We start from the raw sequence: 27,188 nt of genomic DNA, 5'->3' as shown, positions 1-27,188 counted from the left end.
GGCCCTTTCCACTTGTTCACTGAAGCCCTCTGAGACCCGTTCTGTGCCCTGGCATTGCAGAGCTCCCTTTAGCAAATGCATCCTTTGGCTTAACTTTACTGTGAAGATCCACTCACTGCCCACTCAACATAAGGCACACAGTGTCCCAGGAGAACCCTTAGGATATTCTGGTGGTTCACAATACCTCCTTGATGCCACCAGTCCTGTCACGTTTCAAACCCAGGAAGCTGCTTCTTGACCTGTCAGGGTCTCCAGGGGCACTGGGCATCCACCAGTGACAACTCAGTCCAGCCCTCGCTCCCTCACCCAAAATCCGGTGCCCCCATGGCCCTGTGTCCAGGAGGATCCCCAGTACAAGATCGAGACCTTCAGCCTGGCATTCCCTGATTGTCTTCTGCACTCCAGATTGGGAAGAAGAACCCTAAGCATGAGCAATTTAATTTTACTAACAAGATGCCAGAACAGAGGCCAGGTGTCATTTAGGGACAAACGCATTCAGAGAAAGCCTCTGGGTCACACAGAGGACTGGTCATCTGGAAAAGAGGAATGAAAGCAAACATCTAAGTGCAAAGAGAATTTTAAAGAATGCTATACCTAAAGGTCACAAATTGCCTGAGATTAACTTGAGTAAAACTAGAAAAGTGAGATAGCCAATTTATTGCTAAGTAAATAGAATCAGTTTCTTCAGTGTGGCTTTCAGCTCCTGGTTCCTCATACTGTAGATGAGGGGGTTCACTGCTGGAGACACCACCGAGTACAGAACTGCCATCACCATGTCCAAGGATGGGGAGGAGATGGAAGGGGGCTTCAGGTAGGCAAACATGACAGTGCTGATAAAGAGGGAGAAAACGGCCAGGTGAGGGAGGCACGTGGAAAAGGCTTTGTGTCGTCCCTGCTCAGAGGGAATGCTCAGCACTGCCCTGAAGATCTGCACATAGGAGAAAACAATGAAAACAAAACAACCAAATGCTAAAGAAACACTAAAGACAAGTGTCCTAACTTCCCTGAGGTAGGCATCTGAGCAGGAGAGCTTGAGGATCTGGGGAATTTCACAGAAGAATTGGTCCACAGCATTGCCATGGCAGAGGGGCAGGGAAAATGTGTTGGCCGTGTGCAGGACAGCATCGAGAAAGCCACTGCCCCAGGCAGCTGCTGCCATCTGGGCACAAGCTCTGCTGCCCAGGAGGCTCCCGTAGTGCAGGGGCTTGCAGATGGCAATGTAGCGGTCGTACGACATGATGTTGAGGAGATAACACTCTGCTACAATCAAGAAGACCGAAAAGAAAACCTGTGCAGCACATCCTTGATAGGAGATGGCCCTTGTGTCCCAGAGGGTATTGGCCATGGCTTTGTGCAGAGTGGTGGAGATGGATCCGAGGTCAAGGAAGGCGAAGTTGAGGAGGAAGAAGTACATGGGGGTGTGGAGGCGGTGGTGGCAGGCTATGGCACTGAGGATGAGGCCATTGCCCAGGAGGGCAGCCGGGTAGATGCCCAGGAAGAGTGCGAAGTGCAGGAGTTGCAGCTCGCGTGTGTCTGCGAATGCCAGCAGGAGGAACTCGCTCAGTGAGCTGATGTTGGACATTTGCTTACTTTGGTCAAGGAGACTGCGAAATGAGAAACAAAACATATTTAGAGAGTGAGACGGTGTGTTATGAGTAATGACTGTGAGCAAAAATCAGTTAATCCCCAATTAAAATCTTACATTCCCTCTTTCTAAGAGGATCTTTGTGTCTCTCCCTGTCTGGAGCCCTGCTTTCTGCTTGCTGAGTGTCCTGTACACTGCAGCCTCCTCTGCCCAGAAGCTCCCAATGAGCCTGCTCTTCTCCATTTGAGGTTCCAAGAGGGAAGGTTCCTGGGCAGTGGCTCCCTCTGCTGAGTGAGGGGTGTTTGGCTGTGTGACTCTGTGTGCATCTTCCCTGTTCAATACCCAGGAGACAAAACCAGCAGGTGGATCATGAGTGTCTGGCTGGAGAAAACAGGGAGCATCTCCTCCTGCTTCACCCTTCGTGCACAGCACTCCCTGTCAGAATCAGGCACCACCAGCTGGCACCCTGGGCAAGGGAGAGAAGCAGGCATGGGCAGGCAGGGCGGACCCAACCCAGTGCAGAGGCTGCGGTGTCGGTGAGGTACCACCTGTTCTCATAGCCCTGTGCCATCTGCCCTGCACAGACAGCAGAGGGACAAGAGCTCTGGAGTGTAAGAAGAGTTTGGAATATGCTCCTGGTAATATGGTAGGAGTTTGGGGGTAAGACCGCTGTGGAGCCAGGAGTTGGACTCGATGATCCCTGTGGGTCTCTTCCAACTCAGGATATTTTATGATTCTCTTATTCTGTGCCTTCTTCCACAGAGGAAGGTAGAGGGGGTCTGCAGCAAATGTGTCTACTGACACAGAGATTTAGGGTTCAGACACCCCATATTCTCAGCCCCCCAGGTTATACATGCCGTGGCAGAAGCTGTGAGGGGAAGAGAGGAGACCAGGGGCTGCTGCAAGGAAGGCGCCTGCACTGCAGGGGATGGCAGGGAGGGAGCAGCTCCCTCTCACTGCCTACCCATGTCCCTGCTGCCTGAAGCTGTTCTGCCAGAAGCTCTTTTGCTGTCCCTACGTCTCCTCCCGTCCATGCTCACAGCCCCCATCCCACCTGCTGTGTGCCCAGCTCTGCCCTGCAGAAACCTCCTGGGGATGGGGACAGCTCCGGGGACATCTCCCTGTCTTCAGGTCCTAAAGAACTGCTCAGAAAAGTCCTGGTGCAGTCTGTAAGCAGAGAAGGGAAGGGATATTCTCAGGTTCATCACTAACCTATGTCTCGGTTCAAGGCAATAGGAAGCTAAGTCACCTGTGCAAATCCAACCACTCTGTTAACACAGAGCCTGCCCCACAATCAAAGCAGGAAGAGACAGGCAGAGAGTGCAGAAAGTGCCTTCTCTTTGCAGGCATCCCCTGTTCTGCCCTTGCTCTGCCCAAGCCCCTGGGCTCCCTGGGCAGGCTGAGTGCTGAGCCTGGCAGGCGGCAGAGGCCCTGCCCCGGCACACAGCCCCTGGGGCACAGCAGGGAGGGACCCTGCTCTGCACCACAGCCCTGGGCAGCCCTGCAGCTGCCCTGCAGCACCTTCTCCTTCACACTGCACAAGCCACACGAGACATCCTGGCAGCTCCTGGCCAGGCAGAGACACCCCGCATCCAGGTGCCCCTTCCAGGAACCTGCCCTGCACTGTCTGGCAGGAAGAGACTTACTGTGGACAGAGCTGTGAAGGTTTCTCCTGCACTGAGCTCTCCTCTACCTGCACCCTCCAGGCTGCCTGGAATCCCTTCCTGCCTGGGTGCCTGTGGTCAGAGCCCCCAGCCCGGCTGCGCTGTGCAGAGGAGCTGCTCCTGGCCACAGCTGTCTCTCTGCACCACGGCCCTCTTGCCACAAGCTCTCTCAGTCCCATGAGCCCGGCCCAGCTCAGCAGCACAGCACCAGCCCAAGGCACTGCAATCACCCCTCTGGGGGCTTTGCTGATGAGCCCACGAACCTCAGGCACTCAGAGACAATTGAAGACAGCTCTCCAGAAGTCCAAGTCAGAGGCAAGTTTCCTGCAGTGTCCCCCTGAGGGCCAGCACTGACACAGCCTCCCTTGGAGCTCGTTAGAGCAGAACCCTGGAGGCAGTGAGGACAAGGAGACAAAGGCAATGTGAAGGTGACACTGATGTGTAGGAAAACTGGATGTGTGTCACCAATCACAAGGGCCAGGCCTTGACCCCTGTCCTCTGGGAAGGGAGATCCTTTCCCTTGACAGGTTGCTCAGGGCTCTTTGTTGGGCAGTAGGAGATGGGGATGTGCATTGCCAAGTGCAGGAGAATGGTACGACCCCTGCCTGGTTTATGGGAGGGGATGAGGAGGCAATGAGGCCCTGGTGTTTCAACGATCAGCTGTCTGCTCATGGGCCTCAGTGGCAGAGACAGTAGCAATAGCCATGGACACAAAGACCTGGGTTCCTTTTGGGACTTTAAGCCTTGCCACAGCCCTCTATCCTGTCTACACCTGACCATTTAAAGGACTCCCAGTCCTGCACACCTTTCACTGCTGGCTGCAGACCCGTGTCCATGTGGTGTCACACCAGATCAGAGCTGAGTCTGATAACTCAGATTTTCTTGGTGGCCGTGCTCCTTGTAAGGCAGCTCTGTAGGAAGGTGGCCTGGTTCCTGGTGAGCAGGCACCACTGCTCGTATGGCATCCCATGTGGTTCCCAGGCCCTCCTCCTCCTGCGCACTGCTCTCTCAACAGGATCCCAGGCTACCCTGATGTGTGGGTTACTCTTCCTCTGGTGCAGTACTGGGTTCTTCTCCTTCTAAATGTCAAGAGGTTTCTGTAGGCAAAATCCTGCAGTTTCTCAAGGTTCGCCCACACTGATGCTCCATTCTGTCAGCTCTTCATGTCTGCAGGCAGACAGTTCAACCTTGCTGTGATTGTGCTATCTCTGAGAAGACAGCAGCATCAAGAGTTGCAGGAAAGTTTGGATAACACAAGTATAATCAGTTGAATGGAATTGCAGCACAGAGCCACAGAAGGGTAGGGGATGGAAGGCTGCCGGGTCCCACATTTACTGCAATTTCTTCTCATGCATGTTGTCAATTTGTCTGGAGCAGTGTCCTAAATGTTTGGGGCTCTGCAAGTGAAAATTGGAAGGGCCAAAACCCAGCTGGAGCTCAATCCAGCTAGGACTGCCAAAGACAATAAACACTGCTTATAGAAATACTTTAAAAAAGGAGGATTAAGGAGAATCATCATCCTTTATTGGATGTGGGGGAAATCTTGTAATGATCTAGAGATAAGGTAAAGGCTGAGGTACTTAATTCCTTCTTTACCTCTGACTCTACCAGCAAGACCAGTTGTTTCCCTGGACATTTTTTCCTCCTCATGGCCAGTGCCAACTTTCCAGGGCACGCTTCGTGGTTGTTTCTCCTCTCCTTCTCTTTCCTACCACCAAAGAAAGCTCCATCAGAGTGGAAACCACTCCTGAAGTAGGCATCCCAACCCAGCAGGCTCCTTGCGACCTCTCAGCCAAGCAGACACAAGTCACCTCAGCAGCAGCTTCCAAGCCAGGGGCCTGCTGCTGGCCTTGCAGCTTCTTGTGGAGACACAGCCAAGCCTTGTGCCTCCTGCTGTGCAGTCATGGACTCAAGCAGAAGGGACAGGACAACCCATCTGGGGGCCTTCTTTCTGTCTGGGTCCTCCTGGTTCTGGAGGCAGAGGGGATCCCCCAGTCAGCATGCCAAGCAGGTGCCTTCTGCTGGCCTAGCAGGGCCACTGCCAGATGTCAGCCCAAAAGTCCAGATCCCAGGGAGAAGGCAAGGTGACCTGTCATCCTCATCAGAGAGGAGTGACCTCACAGTCCCTTTCTGTGACACATTCCTGTTGCTGCCCTATCAATGCAGAGGCAGAAATGACCTCACAGTCCCTGCCACAGTCACATTGCTCCTGCTGGGGCAGGAGATGTTGAGGCAGAGCTGAACTCCTCAGAGCATTCCCACCCATCTCCTCCTTGTGGCCCACAAGCTGATCAGGTCCATGGCCCCTCACATTTATTCGGAGTTAGGGTTTGGTTTAGGTCTCTTAAGCAGTTTTCTAGTGTTAAATAGACCATTTTAATGCTACAATTAAGGGCAGAGATCAGAGTTATTAAGAGAGTAAGAGCTAGGGGAAGCGGCTATGGTCTGAGTTTTGTCTTCTAGGGATATGTTGAGGTCACTCATTAGAGTAGTGGATTCCTGTCAGGGTGCTGAATAGCATTTAGGTTTCGGAAAGAAGTTTACAGGTTGAAGCCAGGGAATAGCCTTGTATGACTATTTTAAGTCACGGTTACATCTGCATCTGCATAACCTGAACCCTCTTACCTCTACAAAATCCTTAATTTTGGCTGGCCAAGCTACTATTCCCTCCTCTCAGTGTTACATTTCTCCTGGCCAGGCTTCTCCTGATTTCCCCATATCAGTTATCTTTTTAGGGGCATGCTTATGATGCCTTTCATGATCTTAGTCTATCTGTCAGTGTTCTGTTGGCTACTCTATTTCTGAGAAAAGCGCCACTTAAGACACGATGGAAAAGGACACCAATGTCCATCACAGCACCCTGCACAATGTGCCCAGCAGCTCTGCAGTGCCACAAAAGTGTGGTTCCTGCCTACAAGTTTTCTTTCCAGAATGGCTCCTATGGCTCCAGGGTAACTTTTCCCAGGCACTCACTTCCCCAGGCCACACCACTCTTGCCCGCAGGCCCCACGTGTCTCTCCAACCCTCCCCTCTGCCCCTGCAGTAGTGGCACCTCAGCGCAGCAGGTTGGTGCATCTCCAGGCTCAGGGGTGTTTCCTGAGGGCCTGCCCCGTGTGGGGAGTGGTGGGGAGGAAGAGAGCAAGGTCATCTCCTGGGGCATGGCTGAGCACAGCCCAGCCATCCTGCACCGTGGGCAGGCCCCTGCTCCCAGGCTGAGGCACACATGCAAGGTGGACACTTCTCCATCATTCTAGCTTCACGCAGGGCCCTTCAGCCCTGTCCCCCATTCGATACTCACCACCTCCTTCTCGTCAACCCAGACATAGATTGCTTTCCATTTGGGGACTCAGGCAGGACTTTAAGGATCTGCTAAAGCCCTGAGTGTCCTTGTTTCTCACAGCCTTCTCACAAGTCTTTCTCCTGGCCCTCCCCACTGCCCAGAACTGCCTCTCAGGTGGCACTCAGTGACCCTTCAGAAGGGCCTTTGGGCTTCCTCTATTGTCCTAGTGCTTATTACCACTTTCCTGGCTCCTTGCAGAGCTTCTCATCCATTGTGGGGACAAAGACTGGCTGGGACGCCATTTCTCTCTGCAGATCAGGCCGTGTGGTGCTGTGTTTTTGATATGTGACCAGAGCAGTGTTGGTCACCCATGGCTGTAGTCGCTGTTCCTGAGCAGTGCTGGCGCAGCATCAAGGCCTTCTCTGCTTCTCACTCTACCCTGGGAGTCAGTTGGCTGCAGGTGGGCAAGAGGCTGGGAGGGGAACCTGCTGTGACAGCTGACCCAGTCTGAGCAGTCTGAGCTGCCCATGCACTCCTCAGATTCACCTTGTTTTTTACCTGAAACGACCTTGCACAGTCATTTTATGAGGTTCTAATCACTACCCACTGAGCACCCTGTCCCTGGAGATCCCTTGACGTCTCCTGGAAGCTCCAGATTCCTCTCAAAGGTTGGCATTGGCCATCAACCCTACTGCAGGGTGCAGTCTCATGCAGATGAGTCCAAGACCAGTTGTCATCTCCTTAGGCAAGTGCTGCCCCAACAAGAGTGCTTAGTCCTGCACTTGGTCGCTCACAGACCACCCTGAGACTTTCATCCTGTGTCCTTTACTCCATGAAGAAGCCCAGAAAACAGAAGAGCAGGGAGCAACCCCTTGGCTGTGTTCCTGATAGCACATTTGGAAGAGGTGTCCAGGCTTCTGGGTTTGCCCTGAGGAAGACCCTCTTGTTACTGTGGTGCTAGCAGGTGCAGCTGTGACCCAGGGCTGCACAGTGCCTGCTGCTGTCTGCAGTCATAGGGATGCCACTGCAGAGACAACAACAAGACTGTCACCAAAGTAAATGAGATATCAGGGCTTACCCAGAAAAAAAGAAGCACAATGTGGAAGCCAAAAGAGAGCAGCAGGGAAAAGACCACGTCCTGCTGCTGGCCATGGCCATGGCTCCAGGGAAGCAGCAGCCCCGACCCGAAGGCAGCAAAGAGGCAGAGCCCAGCGAGCAGTGAGGGGCAGCCCCGAGGGCTGCCGGGGATGCTCCTGCATGTGGCAGCTGGGCTCTTGGCCCTGAGCCCCTCCTGTGTGCTGGGGCTGCTCCCCCAGCTCCAGAGGAGATGGGAAGAGATGGCAGCTCAGACCAATGAATTTCTTCTGGATTCTTTTTTGTGTTTATCTACACAGGAAGCCTGGTTCTATAGGTAAATCTTTAACAAGTAGGAGGCTAAGATTAATATTATTTATATCTGACACAATAGCTAGTGAAAATAACAACACAGACAAATATAAAAAAAAAATATCTTAAAGTTTTTTGAAAAATAGGTGTTTCTGATTATAAGCTTATTGTTATAGACAAAAAAGCTGAAGAATATGTATTCAAGCAGTGTCCTCACTGCATCCATTAGTTCCAGGTTCCTCATGTTTTAGATGAGTGGGTTCACTGCTGGAAGCACTGACGATGGGAAGAGACTGCAGCAGAGACTGATGAAATTGCCCCAGTTTCTTTATTGTCTTTATTTAAACAAGAATATTGATTGTAAAGGTATTTGAAATTATCGACTTCATAATAATAATAATAAAATAAAAATAATTAGGAGGCTTAGAATAACATTAAATCAAAGCCAGAAGTTATAGGAAATAATAATAAAGAAAATTACTTTCAAGAATTTGCACTAAGAGTGTTTGTTTGCAGAAATCCTATTAGTATTATATGCACATTATTAATGCTGAAGAAAGAGGTATAAAATATTTTCCTCACTGCATGTTTGAGCTGCTGGTTCCTCATGCTGTAAATGAGGGGATTCACTGCTGGAGGCAACAGTGAGTATAGAGCAGCCATCACCAGGTCCAGGGATGGGGAAGAGATGGAGAGGGGTTTCAGGTAGGCAAATATGCCAGTGCTGACAAACAGGGAGACCACAGCCAGGTGGGGGAGGCACATGGAAAAGGCTTTGTGCCTGCCCTGCTCAGAGGGCATCCTCAGCACTGCCCTGAAGATCTGCACATAGGACACCACAATGAAAACAAAACAACCAAAGGCTAAAGAAATACTAAACACAAGTGCCCTGACTTCTCTGAGGTAGACATCTGAGCAGGAGAGCTTGAGGATCTGGGGGACTTCACAGAAGAATTGGTCCAAAGCATTTCCTTGACAGAGGGGCAGGGAAAATGTGTTGGCCGTGTGCAGGACAGCATTGAGAAAGCCACTGCCCCAGGCAGCTGCTGCCATCTGGGCACAAGCTCTGCTGCCCACGAGGCTCCCGTAGTGCAGGGGCTTGCAGATGGCAACGTAGCGGTCATAGGCCATGATGGTGAGAAGGGAATACTCTGCTCCAACCAAGAAGAAGAAAAAGAAGACCTGTGCAGCACATCCTTGATAGGAGATGGCCCTGGTGTCCCAGAGAGAATTGGCCATGGCTTTGGGCAGAGTGGTGGAGATGCAGCCCACGTCGAGGAGGGCGAGGTTGAGGAGGAAGAAGTACATGGGGGTGTGGAGGCGGTGGTCGCAGGCTACGGCAGTGAGGATGAGGCCGTTGCCCAGGAGGGCAGCCAGGTAGATGCCCAGGAAGAGCGCGAAGTGCAGGAGCTGCAGCTCGCGTGTGTCTGCGAATGCCAGCAGGAGGAACTCGCTCACAGAGCTGATGTTGGGCATTTGCTGATTTTAAACACAGCTGCCTGTTGAAGATGAGAATGCAGATCAAAGTTAGAACAGACTTAAATGAGGAAAACTTATTCCCTGTCTTAGCACACACCCCAGGCGATCTTCTCTCTTTACAGGAGAACCTGTCAGAATCTCATTGTTTCCATTCTGATCTCTCTGTGCAATGCTCTGGGAGTCTCAGTCTCTTGTATAATCCTGAGAATACATTTCCCTCAAACTTCCCTCCTCTACAATGCAGGAATTGGAAAGCACAGAACCAAAAAAAAAGCCTTGTTCTTCAGATAAACCAAGCCTCAATCTTCTTCTGGAAATGACCCCGTATAAATGCCATTCTCTAAAACATCTTCCACTCCTCACTGGAGAAACAGAGAGACCCATCCTGATAGATGCTATCAGCCATTGGATGTGCCAGCTGTAGAAGACCCCTCTGGCAACCCCACCTGCAGTGCCCTGCTGCCAGAGCCTCGCGGTGTCAAGAGCCTGCAGATGTGTCCTGCCACACGCTGCCCTCTGTTGTTGCGCTCCTCAGTGCCTCCAAGCCCTCTCTCCTTCTCTCCTCTCTGTGTGCCAGCTGCGGTCAGAGCCCCCAGCCCTGCTGCGCTGTGCAGAGGAGCTGCTCCTGGGCACAGCTGTCTCTCTGCACCACGGCCCTCTTGCCAGGAGCTCTGCTTGTGCCCAGGAGCCCGGCCCAGCTCAGCAGCACAGCACCCGACCATGGCATCGCTTGCTCTGTGCCCTTGGGCTCCCTCGAGGTGTCCCCAAGGCCTCAGGTCTGACAGCTCCCGAAGGCAGCAGGGTCTCTGCTGGGGTGTGCTGATTGAGGCAGACTGATGTCATCACTGACTGCTCCTCTCTGAACACAGGAGAGACACATTTTAGAAGTGTTCTTTGTGCTATTAAAATTTGTTTGTCAATCATGTTTTAACCTGTTGGGCACCTAAACATCACAGAGTTGTTAGCTTACACCTACCATTCAAAAGCTTATTTGTTGAAATATAGACAGTGTAAAAGGACAGAAAATGAAGATATAAGAATAACAGTAACAATAACAATACAATATAATGCAATTTATTACTACGATGATGAAATGTATAAAGCAAGTGATGCGCAATGCAATTGCTCATCAGCCACTGACTGATTCCCAACTTTCCCCCAGCCAGATGTTCCCCTGAACCTGACCAACCTGGACTAGGTTCTCCTGTTCAGGTCCCTTGACCTTACTGTGGTTTAGGGCAATACAAGTTTTCAGAAGGATTAGAACTATTTTCTTCCCTTTCTCAAACACCTCTTGATCTGTGTTGCCCCATGTAATGTCGACATCAATGCTTTGGAGATGTTCAGATGCCTCCACCTGTTCCAGGGCAGTCTGGATCTGCCCATTGAAAATATTAGGTCTGTTTCCAGCCCTGGGGCACCAGATTCTAGGTGGACAGGACGACCCTCCTTGTGAAAGCAAAGTGTGGCCTTCACACTGCTGCCAAAGGCATGGAGAAAAACGCATTAGCAATATTAATAGTGGCATAGCGCTTGGCTGCCTTTGACTCCAGTTCATACTGAATGAAGTTCTAGCATGCACAGCACAGCAGCACTCAGTGGTGGTGGGACTTCATTCAAGCCACAGAAGTCCACCATTATCTTCCATTTACCATTAGAATTTTGCACTGTCTATATGGGACCATTAAAAGGTGAGAGAGCCTTGGCTCTCACTCCTTGGCTCTGCAGTCAATGAACCAGCTCATGCAGGGGAGTCAGGGAGTCTCTGTCAGTGCAATACTGCCTCAGGTGCACTGTTGTGGTAGCGATTGGCACCTGCTGCTCATTGGCCATCAACACCTCCACAGCAGAAGGGTTCTGTGAGAGAGTGGGCAAGGTAGACAACTGTTTGATGTCCTCCATCTCCAAGGCAGCTATGCCAAAGCCCACCAATACCCTTGTGGATCTTTGAAGTATCTTTTCCTGAAGTAGTCTATGCCAAGGTTGCACAGAGCCTCCAGGCAAGTCCCAATGGGTTGCATTTGCCACTCCTTCCCAGCTAGACTCACTTCAGCCTCCAATACAGTTAACTCTTGAGTTTGATTTGTCAGGCTAATAATCCTCAAAGTCCAATACACTCGATTCTCCTCTCCCTCGCCCTGGATTGAGACAGGGCCTCTCTCGTCTTGCTCATAGTATTCATTACACTGTTTGGAGGACTGCCTGCTGGAGCAGCAATTTTCTCAGAAGAACCACTTTTAGCGAAAGGTTTTCCTTGTGCTTCATGTATCCGTGCCTCTAGGGTGGAAGTAGATTTTTCCATCCCATTTTCTCATGGTCTTTCCATGGTCAAACGATCAAAACTACAGGGTTGCACGTGGTATGTACCCACTTGCTCATTGGTGTCCTAACATCTTGCTCATTGGTGTCCTAACAAGAGAGGGGGGACCAGAATGCTCTAAAAATATTTCCATGTAGGGAATGAGACACTAAGACACCGTTCATTGAGTTTTCCCAGCTGTCCATCTGCAGGAACCTCTACTCATACACAAATCTCTTCCTCTTTCATATATCCAGCACAGTGACTGGGATGTGGAACACCCTCATCACTGTGCTGGTGCCTGCCAACAAACACCTGCAGATGCCCGTGGCCTTCTTCCTTGGGGAGAGTTGTTCTCCTTGCACAGCTCCACCACCGTGCACCAGATGCTGGCCAGCTTCCTGGCTGGGGACAGCACCCCCTTTGCTCACAGAGGTGGCAGCACTCTCAGCTGCACCTTCTGCATGACCGCAGTGCTTCCTGCTGGGGGCCATGTCCTACGGTCAGCCCTGGGCTCTGTGCCACCCCTGTTCTCTGCAAGATTTAGGAAGTGGAATTTCTGACTCCAGAAGGCAGCTGTACCTGAACCATGGGAATTTCTCTCATGTGCAGGAATTCTTTCTCCTCCGCCCAGCTACAGTTCTGTGGCCCCAGTGTCATAGACACCTTCTATGATTCTGCCCCATTGCTGGAGCTGTCCTGCAGTGCCACGGTGATACTCTTGGTCTTTCCTTTCATAATCTACATTTTGGATCCAATCTTCCTCTTCCCTCTCATGCAATTCTCATGTGTGTACGTCCTGTGCTGGCAGGCCCAAAGCCTTATCCACCTGCTCTTCTGTCCACACAAGTGTCACTGTTTTCTGTGATACTACCATCACTGTCTGTGTGAAGCCCATAACAGCCCTCCTCAGAGATTTTAACTAAACCCTTTGCCAAGAAAACATCATCCTCCCGGTCACTCTTCAGGTTGCTTAGAGGTGATGTGGAAAGGGTTAGAGAGGTGCTGGTGGAGCTGCAGACATTGTTATAAGACCTATCTCAAAGACCTTAGAAAGGCCAGATAAAGGAGAGACATTGATCAGGATTTTGAAAAGGCAGAGGTAAAAGGCATCTTCTACAAGAAGGGTAAAGAGAAGAATGATTAAGACTAACTAAGGATTGATGAAAATGCCAGCCTTAAACCTAGCTCTCTAACCAAACCTAAACTAAAAGCCTCAAAACTTGTCCTTATCCCAGACCTTGAGCAGGCACTTTGAGCAGAACACCAATCCCTCCCTTGATACACTTGCCATTCCCTTGACCCTGGAAGGTGACCTCTAATCCCTAAACATTAACCTGATCATCTAACCCCCAAAGCCCTCCACCATGCACACAGCACATCTCAGCTTCAACCCCACTCCTATCCCTAACTTCAGCTGCTTGTCCCCTTGGGGCAGGGCAGGCACTGTGAGGTCCTGCAGCAGTCCCATGGCATTGGAAGAGGCATGTGAGGTGACAGGTCTGTGATCAGATCAGAGGCCACAAGGAGGAGCTGGCTGGGTATGCTGTGATGGGATCAGGTGTGCCTCAGGATCTGTTGGGCCTGCAGGAAGCATGTAGCTGTGATAGAGGCTGAGAGGTCACTTCTGTCTTTGGAGCTGATGGACCTGCAGCAGGAATGTGGCACAGATAGGGATCATAAAAGCCAGAAGCATGCACATAGCATTGAAGATGTTGGTGAGTCACCTTCTGTTCTGGTCAGGCAATACACCACAGGAAGGCTGATGGGATGGGAGTCATGCTTGAGGTATAGCTCGTGAGACCATAGAATCAGAGAATGGCTCCTGTTGGAAGGGACTTTAAAAATCACCTATTGCCAACTCCCTGGACATAAGCCGGGATGCCCTCCAGGAGATCAGGTTGCCCAGGGCCCTTTGCACAGGAATCCCTTCCTCTGTTGCATCAACTACACCTCTCAGCTTGGTGTCATCTGCACATTTGCTTAGGGTGCACATGACTCCACTGTCTATGTCATTAATAAAAATATTAAACAATATGGGTCCGAGGACAGACCCCTGAGGTACAACACTTGTCACCAGCCTCCACTTGGACATAGAGTCGTTGACCACCACACTCTGGGTGTGATCTTTAGGCCAACTCCTTATCCACTGAATGGTGCACCCATCAAATGCGTACCTCTCTAATTTGGAGACCAGGATGTCATATGGGACAGTGTCAATGGTCTTACAGAAGTCCAAGTAGATGACTTAGGTCTGTCTTCTCTTGTTGCCTGATGCGGTCACTCCACTGTAGAAAGCCATCACATTGGTCAGGCACGATTTGGCCTTTGGTGAAGCCATGCTGGCTGGCTGAGATCACCTCTTTTTCTTGCATGTGCCTTGACATCGATTCCAGGAGGATCTTTTCCATGATCTTGTCAGGCACAGAGGTGAGGCTGACCATTTGGGAGTTCCATGGGTTCTCATTTCTATCCTTTTTAAAAATGGGAGTGATATTTTCCTTTTCAGGTCACCAGGGAGTTCACCTGACTGCCAGGACTCTTCAAATATGATGGAGAGAGGCTTGACAACTACATCAAATAGTTCCCTCAGGACCCTGGGTTGCATGTCATCAAGCCCCATAGACTTGTACTTGTTGGGTTTCTGCAGGTGGTCTCAAACCTGCTCTTCACTTACAGCAAGTGGGAATTTGCACCCACAGCCATCAACTATGGGTTCAGGGAAACAAAAGACTTGGGAAGCCTGACTGGCAGGGAAGACTGAAGAAAGAAATTGTTGAGTCCCTCTGTCTTTTCCATGTCTGTTATTACCAGTTCACCCTTCTCATTCATCACAGGGGGTGCAATGTCCTTGGCCTTCCTTTTCTGAGCAAGGTACCTACAGAATCTCTTCCTGTTATTCTTTTCATCCCTTGCCAAGATCAGTTCCATCCATGCATTGCTTTCCTTTTCCCATCCCTCCACATCCAAACCTGAAACATGCTTGAGGGCTTGGGAAAAGTAACACTGGATGCATAGAAGCCACTTGGGAAACAAAACTTGTAGGTAGGAAGCACAGTTTTGTGGAAGTGCAGAGCTGATGGGCATATTGTGCAGGATGCGCCTAAAGAACTTTGTGCCCTTTTCCCTCCTGACTGCAACGCCACCATCTTCTCAGGAATGGAGGAGCCAACAGAGGTGAGACAGATACACTGAGATGGTAAATGTCATCAGAAAGCTAATCCCAGTAGAATATGGGGAGGTCATGGACAAGAAAGATGTGAGATTTTGGGGTGGGAAGAGAAGCATGGCCAGCAGAAATTAATGATTCTGTAGAGGTAAGAGGGGTCATTTAATGTAGATGCTACAGTAACACTGACTTAAAACAGTCATGTATTGCCCTTTCCTTATTTGAACCAGTAATTTTAATCTTTAAACCTAAATGTTTCTCCACCACTCTGAGAGGAATCCACTATTCTAATGCCTGAACTCAAAGTATCCATTGAAGCAAAACTCAGCCCCTTTCCCTTACCTTTACTCTCTTGCTTACCCTATTCCCTTCCCTTAACACTAGCATTAAAATGTACGATTTAGCCCTAGAGAAGTTGTTGGCAGGCCTAAAAAAAAACCCTAAACCACAGGGCTTGCTCATACCCTTGAGAAAGATCTGATAGCCACAGAAGAACACCAAAGATTCCCATTAAACCTGTGTTTATCCTCTAACCTAGAATGGTGAGCCATGGTCCATAAAGGACTAGAGAGAGGTCAGGTCTGCCTCAGAATGTCCTGACCCAGCAGGAGCAATGTGAATGTGAGGTCACTTCTGTCTCTGCACTTGATAGGGCAGCAGAAGGAACATGTCACGGAAAGGGACTGTGAGGTCACTAGTGTCTGGAGGTTTGCAGGTCTCCCTTGCCTTCTCCCTGGGATCTGCACTTTTGGGCTGACGCCTGGCAGTGGCCCTGCTAGGCCAGCAGAAGGCACCTGCTTGGCATGCTGACTGGGGGATCCCCTCTGCCTCCAGAGCCAGGAGGACCCAGACAGAAAGAGACAACCCAGACATGGGTTGTCCTGTCCCTTCTGCTTGAGTCCCTGACTGCACAGCAGCAGGCACAAGGCTTGGCTGTGTCTCCACAAGAAGCTGCAAGGCCAGCAGCAGGCCCCTGGCTTGGAAGCTGCTTCTGAGGTGACTTGTGTCTGCTTGGTTGAGAGGCTGCAAGGAGCCTGCTGGGTTGGGATGCCTACTTCACGAGTGGTTTCCACCCTTATTGAGCTTTTTTTGGCAGTACGAAAGAGCAGGAGAAAAAAACTGCCATGAAGCGTGCCCTGGAACTTCGGCACTGGCCATGAGGAGGAAGAAATATCCAGGGGAAAAAGCTGGTCTTGCTGATGGAGACTGAGGCAAAGAAAGCATTAAGTACCTCAGCCTTTACCTCCTTTCTTGTCACCAGCTTTCCCCCCACATCCAATAAAGGCTGATGATTCTCCCTAATCTTCCTTTATTTGAAGTATTTATATAAGCAGTTTTTATTGTCTTTGACAGTAATATACAGATGGAGCTCCATCTGGGCTTTGGCCCTTCTAACTTTGACCTGCACAGCCCCATAACATTCAGGACACAGCTCCAGACAAACTGACAGCATGCATGGGAGGAAATCACAGAAGAGGTGGAACCTGGCAGCCTTCCATCGCGTACACTTCTGTGACTCTGTGCTGCAATTCCGTTCAACTGGTTACTCCTGTATTATCCAAACTTTCCTGAAAGTCCTGATGCTGCTGTCTTGTGAGAGATAGCACAATCACATGGAATTAGAACTGTCTGCCTGCAGACCTTAACGCCTGACAGAATGGAGCGTCAGTCCACGGCAACCTTGAGAAACCTCAAGATTTGTCTAAAGAAACATCGTGCCCTTTACAAGAAGAAGAGCCCAGTCCTGCAATGATGAAGAGTAACCCCACATATCAGGGCAGCCTGGGACCCTGCAGAGTGAGCAGTGCCCAGGAGGAGAAGGTTCTGGGCACCACGAGGGATGCCATACGAGCAGTGGTGCCTCCTCACGAGGAACCAGGGCAGCTTCCTATAGAGCTGTCTTACGAGTAGCATGGCAACCAAGAAGATCTGAGTTATCAGACTCAGCTCAGATGTGTAAGCGATCACCAACAGAAGGGTCTGCAGCCAGCAGGGAAAGAAGTAGAGGTATGAGAGTCCTTAGGTAAGGCTGCTGTGGAAAGGATTAAGGGCTGTGACAAGACTGAGAGTGCCAGCAGGACCCATGTCTTTGTATCCAAGGCTATGGCTGTTGCCTCTGCCACTGAGGCTTATGAGGAAACAACTGACTGTGAAAGCACCAGGGCCTCATTGCCTCCTCGCCCCCACCCATGAACCAGGCAGGGGTTGTACCATTCTCCAGCACTTGGCAATGCACATCCCTCTCTCCTACTGCCCCACAAAGAGCCCTGAGCAAGGTGTGGAGGGAAAGGATCTCCCTTCCCAGAGGACAGGGGTCCCTTCCCTGGCCCTTGTGCTAGGTGAAAGAAAAACAGTTTTCCTACACATCAGTGTCACCTTCACATTGTCTATGTCTCCTTGTCCTCACTGCCTCCAGTGTTCTGCTCTAACGAGCTCCAAGGGAGGCTGTGTCAGTGCTGGCCCTCAGGAGAACACTGCAGGAAACTTGCCTCTGACTTGGACTTCTGGAGAGATGTCTTCAATTGTCTCTGAGTGCCTGAGGTTCGTGGGCTCATCAGCAAAGCCCCCAGAGGGGTGATTGCAGTGCCTTAGGCTGGTGCTGTGCTGCTGAGTTGGGCCAGGCTCATGGGACAGAGAGAGCTCGTGGCAAGAGGGCCCTGGAGCAGAGAGACAGCTGTGGCCAGGAGCAGCTCCTCTGCACAGCGCAGCAGGGCTGGGGGCTCTGACCGCAGCTGGCACACAGAGAGGAGAGAAGGAGAGAGGGCTTGGAGGCACTGAGGAGCGCAACAACAGAGGGCAGCGTGTGGCAGGACACATCTGCAGGCTCTTGGCACCGTGAGGCTCTGGCAGCAGGGCCTTCTGGCAGACGGGTCTTCTAGAGCTGGCACATCCGACGGCTGATAGCATCTGGCAGGGTGGGTCTCTCTGTTTCTCCAGTGAGGAGTAGAAAATGCATTAGAGATTGGCATTTAAAATTGGATTTTTCAAGAGAAAGACCAGGGCAGGGACTACCTGAAAGTCAAGACTTTTTCTATAGCCTCTGCTTGCAGATACCTGTGATAGAGCAGAGGCCGGTTTCATGGTAATAGGTGGTCAGGTTTGTACTGCAAACTGTGACTCCAAGAGAATTGCAGTGAGAGATCAATATTGAATCAATGAACTTCATAAAGTCCCTTCCCACACCTCAGCCCAGAAACTACACCAACATCATCATTGTGGTCCTCTCAGGTTTTATCCTAGCTGATCTTTAGGAGCTGCGAACCCTCCAATGCCCAGTGCTCTGTCTTTGGGAGGTCTCAGCCAATTTGAGATGACTACCGATTGCCTGCAGTGAGCATGAACTGACTCTTCTGCAGGCAGAGCTGCAACACAGGAGGGGCTGCTGAGAGTCCGTCTGTCCCTCCCTGACCTTGCCTCCCCTGGCAGCAGCACGCTGGCATTCCTCCTGGCTTCTCCAGCTGGCCGTGCTGCTGCTGGTCTTGTTTGCAGGCTGGCTGGGGATGGGGGTTTCAGAGGCTGTGGTGTGCCCTCGGGGTGTTTGGGGAAAGGTGAGTATGGGGACAAGGTGAGGGGTCTGGAGATGGGCACTTTGAGCCTGGATTCCTCTGCTTTCAGCAGTGTTCAGGTCCTTTTCAGATGAACAACTGAGTACAACTTTCCTGCAGCTCTCACAGGGCAGCTGAGACCAGCACTGATGGAGAGGCTGGCTGTCATCTCTGAGGGACACTGCACTAAAGGCACAGTGTCTTTGCCTCTGAGGATCCACAAGGTTTTACTTGGAGTGCAGCAGAATGCCCAGGATTTATGCCTTAGAAACAGTTCTCCGGTGTGGTGGGGCAGCTACAACCAAAACCACAAAACAAATAATTACATATCTAAACCTCCAAACGTCTGCTCTGCAGTAGGGTGAACTAGGAGCAAAACTGGGGAAATCTCTTTGATATCAGCAGTAACCTTAATCTGAGACTACCCCATGTTCCTACCATGTTCCTACCATGTTGCTACCATGCTACTCCCTCTGGCTGTAGTGCAGGACTGATCCTTCCATTGCCCACAGAGGATCCTCTGCTCCCAGAGACACTCTCAGGCAGAATCAGTGAAAGAGAGCTTCAAAATATCTGCCTGGAAATGGGCAATTTTTTGGTGATTTTAAATGAGAAAATGGAAAGGTTTTTACTCCGATGTGTCTGTGGCACATTATCACTGCCTTTGTCTTCCTCGTACAGGACCTCATCACCAGAAATAACAGATGTCCAATGTCAGCTCCATCACGGAGTTCCTCCTGCTAGCATTCGCAGACACGCGTGAGCTGCAGCTCCTGCACTTCGCGCTCTTCCTGGGCATCTACCTGGCTGCCCTCCTGGGCAACGGCCTCATCCTCAGCGCCGTAGCCTGCCACCACCGCCTCCACACCCCCATGTACTTCTTCCTCCTCAACCTCGCCCTCCTCGACCTGAGCTGCATCTCTACCACTCTGCCCAGAGCCATGGCCAATGCCCTCTGGGACACCAGGGCAATCTCCTATCAAGGCTGTGCTGCTCAACTCTTCTTTTTTGTCTTCTTCTTTGGTTCAGAGTTTTTTCTTCTCACAGTCATGGCCTATGACCGCTACATTGCCATCTGCAAGCCCCTGCACTACGGGAGCCTCGTGGGCAGCAGAGCTTGTGCCCAGATGGCAGCAGCTGCCTGGGGCAGTGGCTTTCTCAATGCTGTCCTACACACATCCAACACATTTTCCCTGCCCCTTTGTCGAGGCAATGCTGTGGACCAGTTCTTCTGTGAAATCCCCCAGATCCTCAAGCTCTCCTGCTCAGATGCCTACCTCAGGGAAGCTAGGGTACTTTACTCTTTACTGCTTCCCTGGAGCCATGACCATGACCAGCAGCAGGACGTGGCCTTTTCCCTGCTACTCTCTTTCGGTCTCCACATTGTTCTCTTGTGCTCTTGTACGTGGGTTAGCCATCAGATCTCATGCACCTTGGTGAGTTTCCTGATGCCCCTAGAGTGGCATCTCCTCCACATCTCTGTACACCTCTTCTAAAGCTGGTGTCAGAAATACACCCAAGGAGCTCCTCCCTGAACAGCCCTCTTGTTTTTCTGGGCTTCAGGATGGATCAGATTCCCATAGTGATCGCTGAAGGACAAAGGGCTGGACTGGAATCTGACTTCTTGGTAGCATATGGCCCAGCAAACAGTAATAACTGGCCTTGACTGGCCTGGGAGTGTCCACTGGTGCTGGGTTTGATGGCAAATGGCAACCTGGAGAGGAATGTGGAGCTGCTCTGTGGCTGGGCCAGGCCTCTTGTGCTGGCCTGGGGAGCGGGGCTGGCCCTGCAGGGCACAGGCACTGTGTGCTGGGGATCTCCCAGGCAGAGAGCAGGGCTCCTGCAGCTTCACGGACCTCCACCTCCTGAGCTGGGGCTGGCCCCAGTGCAGGGGCTGCTGGGGAGGCCCAGAGCCACCTTTGTGCCAGAAGCTGCAGTGCCTTTGAGGGGCTGGGGCTGTGGTGGCCATGCCCAGAGCCCTTCAGCAGCCTGCACTGGGCACTGCCCAGGGGACAGCCCAGCGTGGGCTGCTGGGCTGGTCTGGGGAGAGGGCAGGGAGGTGGGGAGAGGAGGGCAGGGGCTGGGCTGGGCTGGGCAGTGCCCGGCAGAGGGCAACAGCAGCGTCAGGGAGCAGTGGCAGCTTGCAGGGGAGGGCTCCCAGCAGGGCTTGGTGCTGCAGAGCTAGGGCTGTGCAAAGGGAGCCCAGAGCTGCAGGGGCAGGGGAGAGGAGGCCGAGGGCCAGGGTGGCTGCTGCAGGGGCAGGGAGCTCAGCATGGCCCTTGCAGCCCCCTGCCTCTGCCCTTGGCCTCGGTCCTGGCCTTGGCACTGCTGGCAGGAACACTCTTGGCATGCGCTTCCTGGCCTCCCCTGGCCTGCACACAGCTGCTGTCCAGTCCGGCTGCTGCCACAAACGTGTCCTCACAAGCAGCACCACCCCTTGGGCTGCTTCTGCTGGCCTCCCCCACCCCACTGCCTTGATTCCTTGTCTCTGCTGGGCCCCACCTTCCACACCCGAATGCATCCCTTTGCTATCAACACCCTCTCCACTGCACCATGGAATGACAGTGCCATGGTGGGACATGTTTCCAGTGTGCTGTCTACCAGACACAGTAATAAATATGACGAGCAGGTCTAGAGGGGTCCTCCTTCCATCCAGGGGGAGGCAGGGAGGAAAGGGACAATGGGATTTACTGGAATGGATGTATTTAATGGCTGGGTACATCAGACCCACAAAATGTATCACGCTCTACTGGACACCGGTGCAGAGCGTACCCTAATGCCATCAAGCTAAAAAGAGGTAGAACCCACCTGTATTTCTGGAGTGATAGGGGAATCTCAAGAGATAACTGTACTGGAGGCTGAAGGGAGTCTAACTGGGAAGGAATGGCAAAAGCACCCCATTGGGACTGGTCCAGAGGCTATGTGCATCCTTGGCATAGACTGCTTCAGGAGAGGGAATTCAGAGTTCCAAGATGGCACCACCGGTGGGGCTTTGGCAGAGCTGCCTTGGAGACAAAGGACATGAAACTGTTATCTACATTGCTTGGCCTTCCGCAGAATCCTTCTGTTGGGGGTTTGCTGAGGGTTGAAGAACAGCAGGTGCCAATGGCTACCGTGGTGGCGCACCTGAGGCAGCATCGCGCTAACCGAGACTCCCTGATTGCCATCCATGAGCTGGGTCATCGACTGGAGAGCCAAGGTGTAGATGTAGAGCTTGGGAGCGTGCTTTAGTGATGGACTTGTCAGCACTAAGGTAAAGTTGCCTGACCTGGGTGACACGTCCCGGAGTAGTGTCAGGCACAATGCAATTCTTTTTGCCTTCTGCATCTATAGCACAGGAAGAAGGACTTTGCCCTACTCTATTGACTGGGCAGGTCTTTTCACATTACTCAATTTAGGTTTCCGTGGCTGAAAGAGAACAATTTCCCAAAAGCGGCCAAGCTCATGGGTCGAGCTACAGCCACTTGAAGATATATTTTTTTACTTTTCATCCTGAGTTTTTGACAGAAGACACAAGAGAACCATGTCCAGTTGTCTAATAAGATTTAACCAGAATTTCTCAAGTTCTGATGGTCATTTCAACTTTTTTATTATTTTATTTTATTTATTATTTTATTTTATTTTATTTTATTTTATTTTATTTTATTTTATTTTATTTTATTTTATTTTATTTTATTTTATTTTATTTTATTTTATTTTATTTTATTTTATTTTATTTTATTTATTATTTGCTTCATTATTTTACCCAAGGAATGCCTGACTTGTCTTTGAAAAGGTTTCATGCGCTGAGCTTGGCTGCAGTTACAGGGACAAAGACCACTGCTGGCAGTAGAGATTTCAGACCTCCAGACTGTGCTTTTCTCTGCTCCCTATTGAAGTCTCCAAAGAAGTTTCCTTGGATCAATAGCAATAGAAGAATGATGCTGAAAACTAAAATGCAGCAAAATGTAGCCTTTAAAACAAGAAAAGATATGTACTAGGTGCTTTTTGAAATCTTCTTCCTTAAGAATATCACACAAGCTCTGTAATTAGCTGTACAAGTTTTGAAGTCATGAAGAGAAGTATTGAAGAGATCTTAGGAGTTTCTTCAATTTAATGAGTTCCATGGTGTATTTACGTGCACAGTCAATGTAGCTCAGGTACTGAGCTTCATGGACTGTGCACCAAAATATACCATGGAACTCCTCAGAGAGGAGAGCGATGCAATTGCTTAAGAATGTAAAGTCAGAAGGAAAAGTCAAAGTGACTTGGAGTATTAATGGGCCCCACTGAGGGCTGTTAGTAAGACAACTTCCCCAGGGACTTGTTAGGGCACATAATTGGAAGCCATGATTGCTGACAGGAAAAGGCAGTGTGCTGAGAAAAGTCTTGGTTTCCTTTGACGAAGCAGAAGGGCCAAGGCCTGACCCCAGCTACTGGAGGCGAGATCCTGTACCCCATGTCTGGCTCAGGGCTTTTCCAGGGGATCTGTGGGATGTGGTGGGCAGTGTGATGCCTTGGGAAGAACAATGGTATGATACCTCCATTTGCACAGGTTTAAGGGAGGCAATGAGGCTCCAGTGCAATGACTACTCATGTCCTCATCAGACAAAGGAACAAAAACCTCAGGGCTGTTGGGGCCTTCCCTTTTTACCAGCACCCTCTGCCTTATCCTCTGCAGGCATTCCTGTGCTATCCTACTTTTGCCCTATTTCCTTGAAGTCTGCAGACGCCCCTCTCTGTTCACCACCTTGTTCTCATCCCAGCATTTCCATCATTTCACCCATGTCTCACAAACCCTCATTAGCTGTTCCTTGAAACAGAAAGCTAGGATCTGATCACACTCTTTAGTTGACTTCTGGCACCACAGCAATATACTTTGAGGGACATTTCTTCCTCCTTGTGGCCAGTGCATAACTTCCAAGGTGCACTTTGTGGCAGTTTTTTCTCTCCTGCTCTTTCCTACTACCAAAGGAAGCTCCATCAGGGTGGAAAGCACTCCTGAAGTAGGCATCCCAACCCAGCAGGCTCCTTGCGGCCTCTCAGCCAACCACACACAAGTCACCTCAGCAGCAGCTTCCAAGCCAGGGGCCTGCTGCTGGCCTTGCAGCTTCTTGGCTAGACACAGCCAAGCCTTGTGCCTCCTGCTGCCCACTCATGGACTCAAGCAGAAGGGACAGGACAACCCATCTGGGGGCCTTCTTTCTGTCCATGTCCTCCTGGGTGTGTAGGCAGAGGGGATCCCACAGTCAGCAGAATTTCTGTTTCTTCTTTCTTTTCTGTTTCTTTTGTCCAGTCATGGACTCAACAGAATTTCTGTTTCTTTATTGTCTTTATCTAAACAGGAAGCCTGGTTCTATATGTACATGAGAAAATAACATAATATATATATATAAATAAATAAAATTAAATTAAAAGGTAGGAGGCTGGGAAAAAAAAAATAATCAGAAGCACTATTATTAAGAAATAGAAATACAAAAAATATATGAGATTGTCATAAACACATTTTAAACTAAAAGTACAGATAGGTCTATTGGAATATTACTGTAACAGTGTATCCAAAGATTTTCTTCACTGTATCCTTGAGCTCCTGGTTCCTCATGCTGTAGATGAGGGGGTTCAGTGCTGGAGGCACCACCGAGTACAGAAGTGCCATTATCAGGTCCAGGGATGTGGAAGAGATGGAGGGGGGCTTCAGGTAGGCAAACATGTCTGTACTGACAAAGAGGGAAACCACGGCCAGGTGAGGGAGGCACGTGGAAAAGGCTTTGTGCCGGCCCTGCTCAGAGGGCATCCTCAGCACTGCCCTGAGGATCTGCACATAGGACAGCACAATGAAAATGAAACAACCGAAGACTGAACAAAGAGTAAAGAAAAGTACCCTAGCTTCCCTGAGGTAGGCATCTGAGCAGGAGAGCTTGAGGATCTGGGGGATTTCACAGAAGAACTGGTCCACAGCATTGCCTCGACAGAGGGGCAGGGAAAATGTGTTGGATGTGTGCAGGACAGCATTGAGAAAGCCACTGCCCCAGGCAGCTGCTGCCATCTGGGCACAAGCTCTGCTGCCCACGAGGCTCCCATAGTGCAGGGGCTTGCAGATGGCAACGTAGCGGTCATAGGCCATGACTGTGAGAAGAAAAAACTCTGAACAACCAAAGAAGAAGACAAAAAAGAAGAGTTGAGCAGCACAGCCTTGATAGGAGATGGCCCTGGTGTCCCAGAGGGCATTGGCCATGGCTCTGGGCAGAGTGGTAGAGATGCAGCTCACGTCGAGGAGGGCGAGGTTGAGGAGGAAGAAGTACATGGGGGTGTGGAGGCGGTGGTGGCAGGCTACGGCACTGAGGATGAGGCCGTTGCCCAGGAGGGCAGCCAGGTAGATGCCCAGGAAGAGCACGAAGTGCAGGAGCTGCAGCTCACGCGTGTCTGCGAATGCCAGCAGGAGGCTGGCATTCATCCTGCCTCACTGAGCTGATGTTGGAAATTTTCTGACATTGGACACAGTTTTCTGTTGCAGAGGATAAGTCAGAACTTAGTTAGTACACATTTCTCTGGCGGATACTTCTTGCAAACCTTAGAGTACCCCCCAGCCTAGCCTCTTGCTTTGCAGGAGACCAGTTCTGAATCTCTCTTGTTTGAGCTGTGGCTGGTGCTGCCTTAGAGTGGCACTTGGAGCAGGAGCTGCTATGGGCTGCAGAGGAGTCCTTCCTTCTGTGCAGCAGGAGGGAGGCAGAAACATGGGGGACATGGAGTCCACCTGTCAGGACAATGAGATTTGCAGTACTGTTGCAAACAGCTCATCTGAATGCAGAGCAGATCTGCAGATGCCACTGCTGAACACCAGTGTTCTCAGCTGCCCTGTCACCTCTCTGAGAGCTGTAGGACCATCCCACTGTGGTGTTTCCCTGAGAAGAAACCGGAGACAGCTGAGAGCAGAGAAGTCCCAGTCCCAGTGCAGCTGGACAGAATCCTCACCTTGTCACCACGGGACTGAACAGGATCTCAGTTCTTCCCTCCTAACAAGGGGTGCAGAGGCCTCACTCCAGCTATGCACAGACTGCCATCCAGCAGCACAGACATGGTCTTACCAAGGAGGTGTCCTTTTCTTCGGGATCCTGGATAACACAAGGATGACACAAGAGAACTTCATCCTGCTGGAGAGTAGCCTGCAATGCAGGAGAATGCCCCATAAACAGAGCTGGATATCCACAAGCTGGGGTGTCCCAGTATCCCAGCTGTACTCCCTACAGTGTCTGGTGGAGGCTTAGCCGATTGGCTCTTTTCTGACCAGGGGCAGCTGGGTTATGACACTCCAAGGGGCTTCTGCCAGACTTCCTCACCTCGCACTGCAACCCAGCAGGACTCTCAAAGCCTACTGCATTGCCCACTGCCCTCCCAGAAACAAGACCCAGCACGAGACCCTTCCAGGACCTGCAGCTGCATGGCCCTGCAGCCAGACACTTACCTTGTCAAGGGCTGTGCACATTTCTCCAGCAGGCAGCTCTCAGAATCCTCCACTCCCAACTGCCTTCAGCCCCTCTCTCCTTTTCTTCTCTCTGTGTCTGTGCCTCTGTGTCTCTTTCCTGCTGCGCTGTTTCCTGGCCACAGCTGTCTCTCTGCACCAGGGCCCTCTTGCCACGAGCTCTCTCTGTCCCACGAGCCCGGCCCAGCTTAGCAGCACAGCACCAGCCCAACCAAGGCACTGCAATCACCCCTCTGGGGGCTTTGCTGATGAGCCCACGAACCTCAGGCACTCCGAGACAATTCAAGACAGCTCTCCAGAAGTGCAAGTCAGAGGCAAGTTTCCTGCAGTGTCCCCCTGAGGGCCAGCACTCACACAGCCTCCCTTGGAGCTCGTTAGAGCAGAACCCTGGAGGCAGTGAGGACAAGGAGACAAAAGCAATGTGAAGGTGACACTGATGTGTAGGCAAACTGGATATGTTTCACCAAGCATGAGGGCCAGGCCTTGACCCCTGTCCTCTGGGAAGGGAGATCCTTACCCTTCAGACACTGCTCAGGGCTCTTTGTGGGGCAGTAGGAGATGGGGATGTGCATTGCCAAGTGCAGGAGAATGGTACGACCCCTGCCTGTTTCATGGGTGGGGGTGAGCAGGCAATGAGGCCCTGGTGCTTTAACAATCATCTGTCTCCTCATAGGCCTTAGTGGCAGACACAACAGCCATAGCCATGGATACAAAGACCTGTTTTGGGTTCTTTTTGGACTTTGAGCCTTGCCACAGCACTTGATCCTCTCCACACCTGGCTGCACTAGGGAATCCCAGACCTGTACCTCTTTCCCTGTACCTGTATACAATTCTGGGGGGGGTTGTCTCACTGAATATAAACTGTCTGACAACTCAGATCTTGGTGGCCATGCTGCTCATAAGGAGCTCTGTAGGAAGCTGGCCTTGCTTCTGGTGAGCAGGCACCACTGCTCGTGTGGCATCCCTTGTGGTGCCCAGGCCCTCCTCGTCCTGGGCACTGCTCACTCAGCAGGGTCCCAGTCTGCCCCCTTGTGTGGGGTTCCTCTTCTTCTGGTGCAGTACTGGGCTCTTCTCCTTGTAAATGTCAGGAGGTCTCTGTAGGCAAATTCCTGCAGTTTCTCGAGGTTCCCCTGGACAGATACTCCATTCTGTTAGCTGTTAATGTCTGCAGGCAGACGGCTCACTGTGATTGTGCTGTCTCTCACAAAGCAACGGCAGCAGGAGTTTGCAGGACAGTTTGGATAATACACGAGTAACTAGTTGAACGGAATTACAGCACAGAACCACTGAAGGGTGTGGGATAGAAGGCTGCCAGATTCCTC

At 51.1% G+C, this 27,188-nt stretch overlaps 3 protein-coding genes across 3 annotated transcripts in view; all 3 read right to left on the bottom strand.

Annotated features, from left to right (window-relative positions):
- Positions 1-27,188, bottom strand: part of LOC311427854 (olfactory receptor 14C36-like) — a gene marked incomplete at both ends in the record, with an annotated part of 273,414 nt that overhangs the window by 197,758 nt on the left and 48,468 nt on the right. The gene's annotated exons all lie outside the window — the stretch shown is intronic.
- Positions 662-9,391, bottom strand: LOC311427931 (olfactory receptor 14C36-like; the record flags this gene model as incomplete). Its single annotated transcript, XM_084539511.1, has 2 exons — positions 662-1,288; positions 9,098-9,391. The coding sequence occupies 2 exons, from the start codon at positions 9,389-9,391 to the stop codon at positions 662-664; spliced, it is 921 nt and encodes a 306-aa protein (XP_084395637.1).
- LOC311427930 (olfactory receptor 14C36-like) lies at positions 23,917-24,822 on the bottom strand (the record flags this gene model as incomplete). Its single annotated transcript, XM_084539510.1, has 1 exon — positions 23,917-24,822. Exon 1 carries the CDS (start codon positions 24,688-24,690, stop codon positions 23,917-23,919), a length of 774 nt encoding a protein of 257 aa, XP_084395636.1. The 5' UTR covers positions 24,691-24,822.

The sequence above is a fragment of the Aythya ferina genome (assembly GCF_964211825.1).
Source record: "Aythya ferina genome assembly, contig: HAP1_SCAFFOLD_29, whole genome shotgun sequence".
Classification (NCBI taxonomy): Eukaryota; Metazoa; Chordata; class Aves; order Anseriformes; family Anatidae; genus Aythya; species Aythya ferina.
Note: the sequence above shows the minus strand (reverse complement) of the source record. Positions and strands in the feature narration are given on the sequence as shown.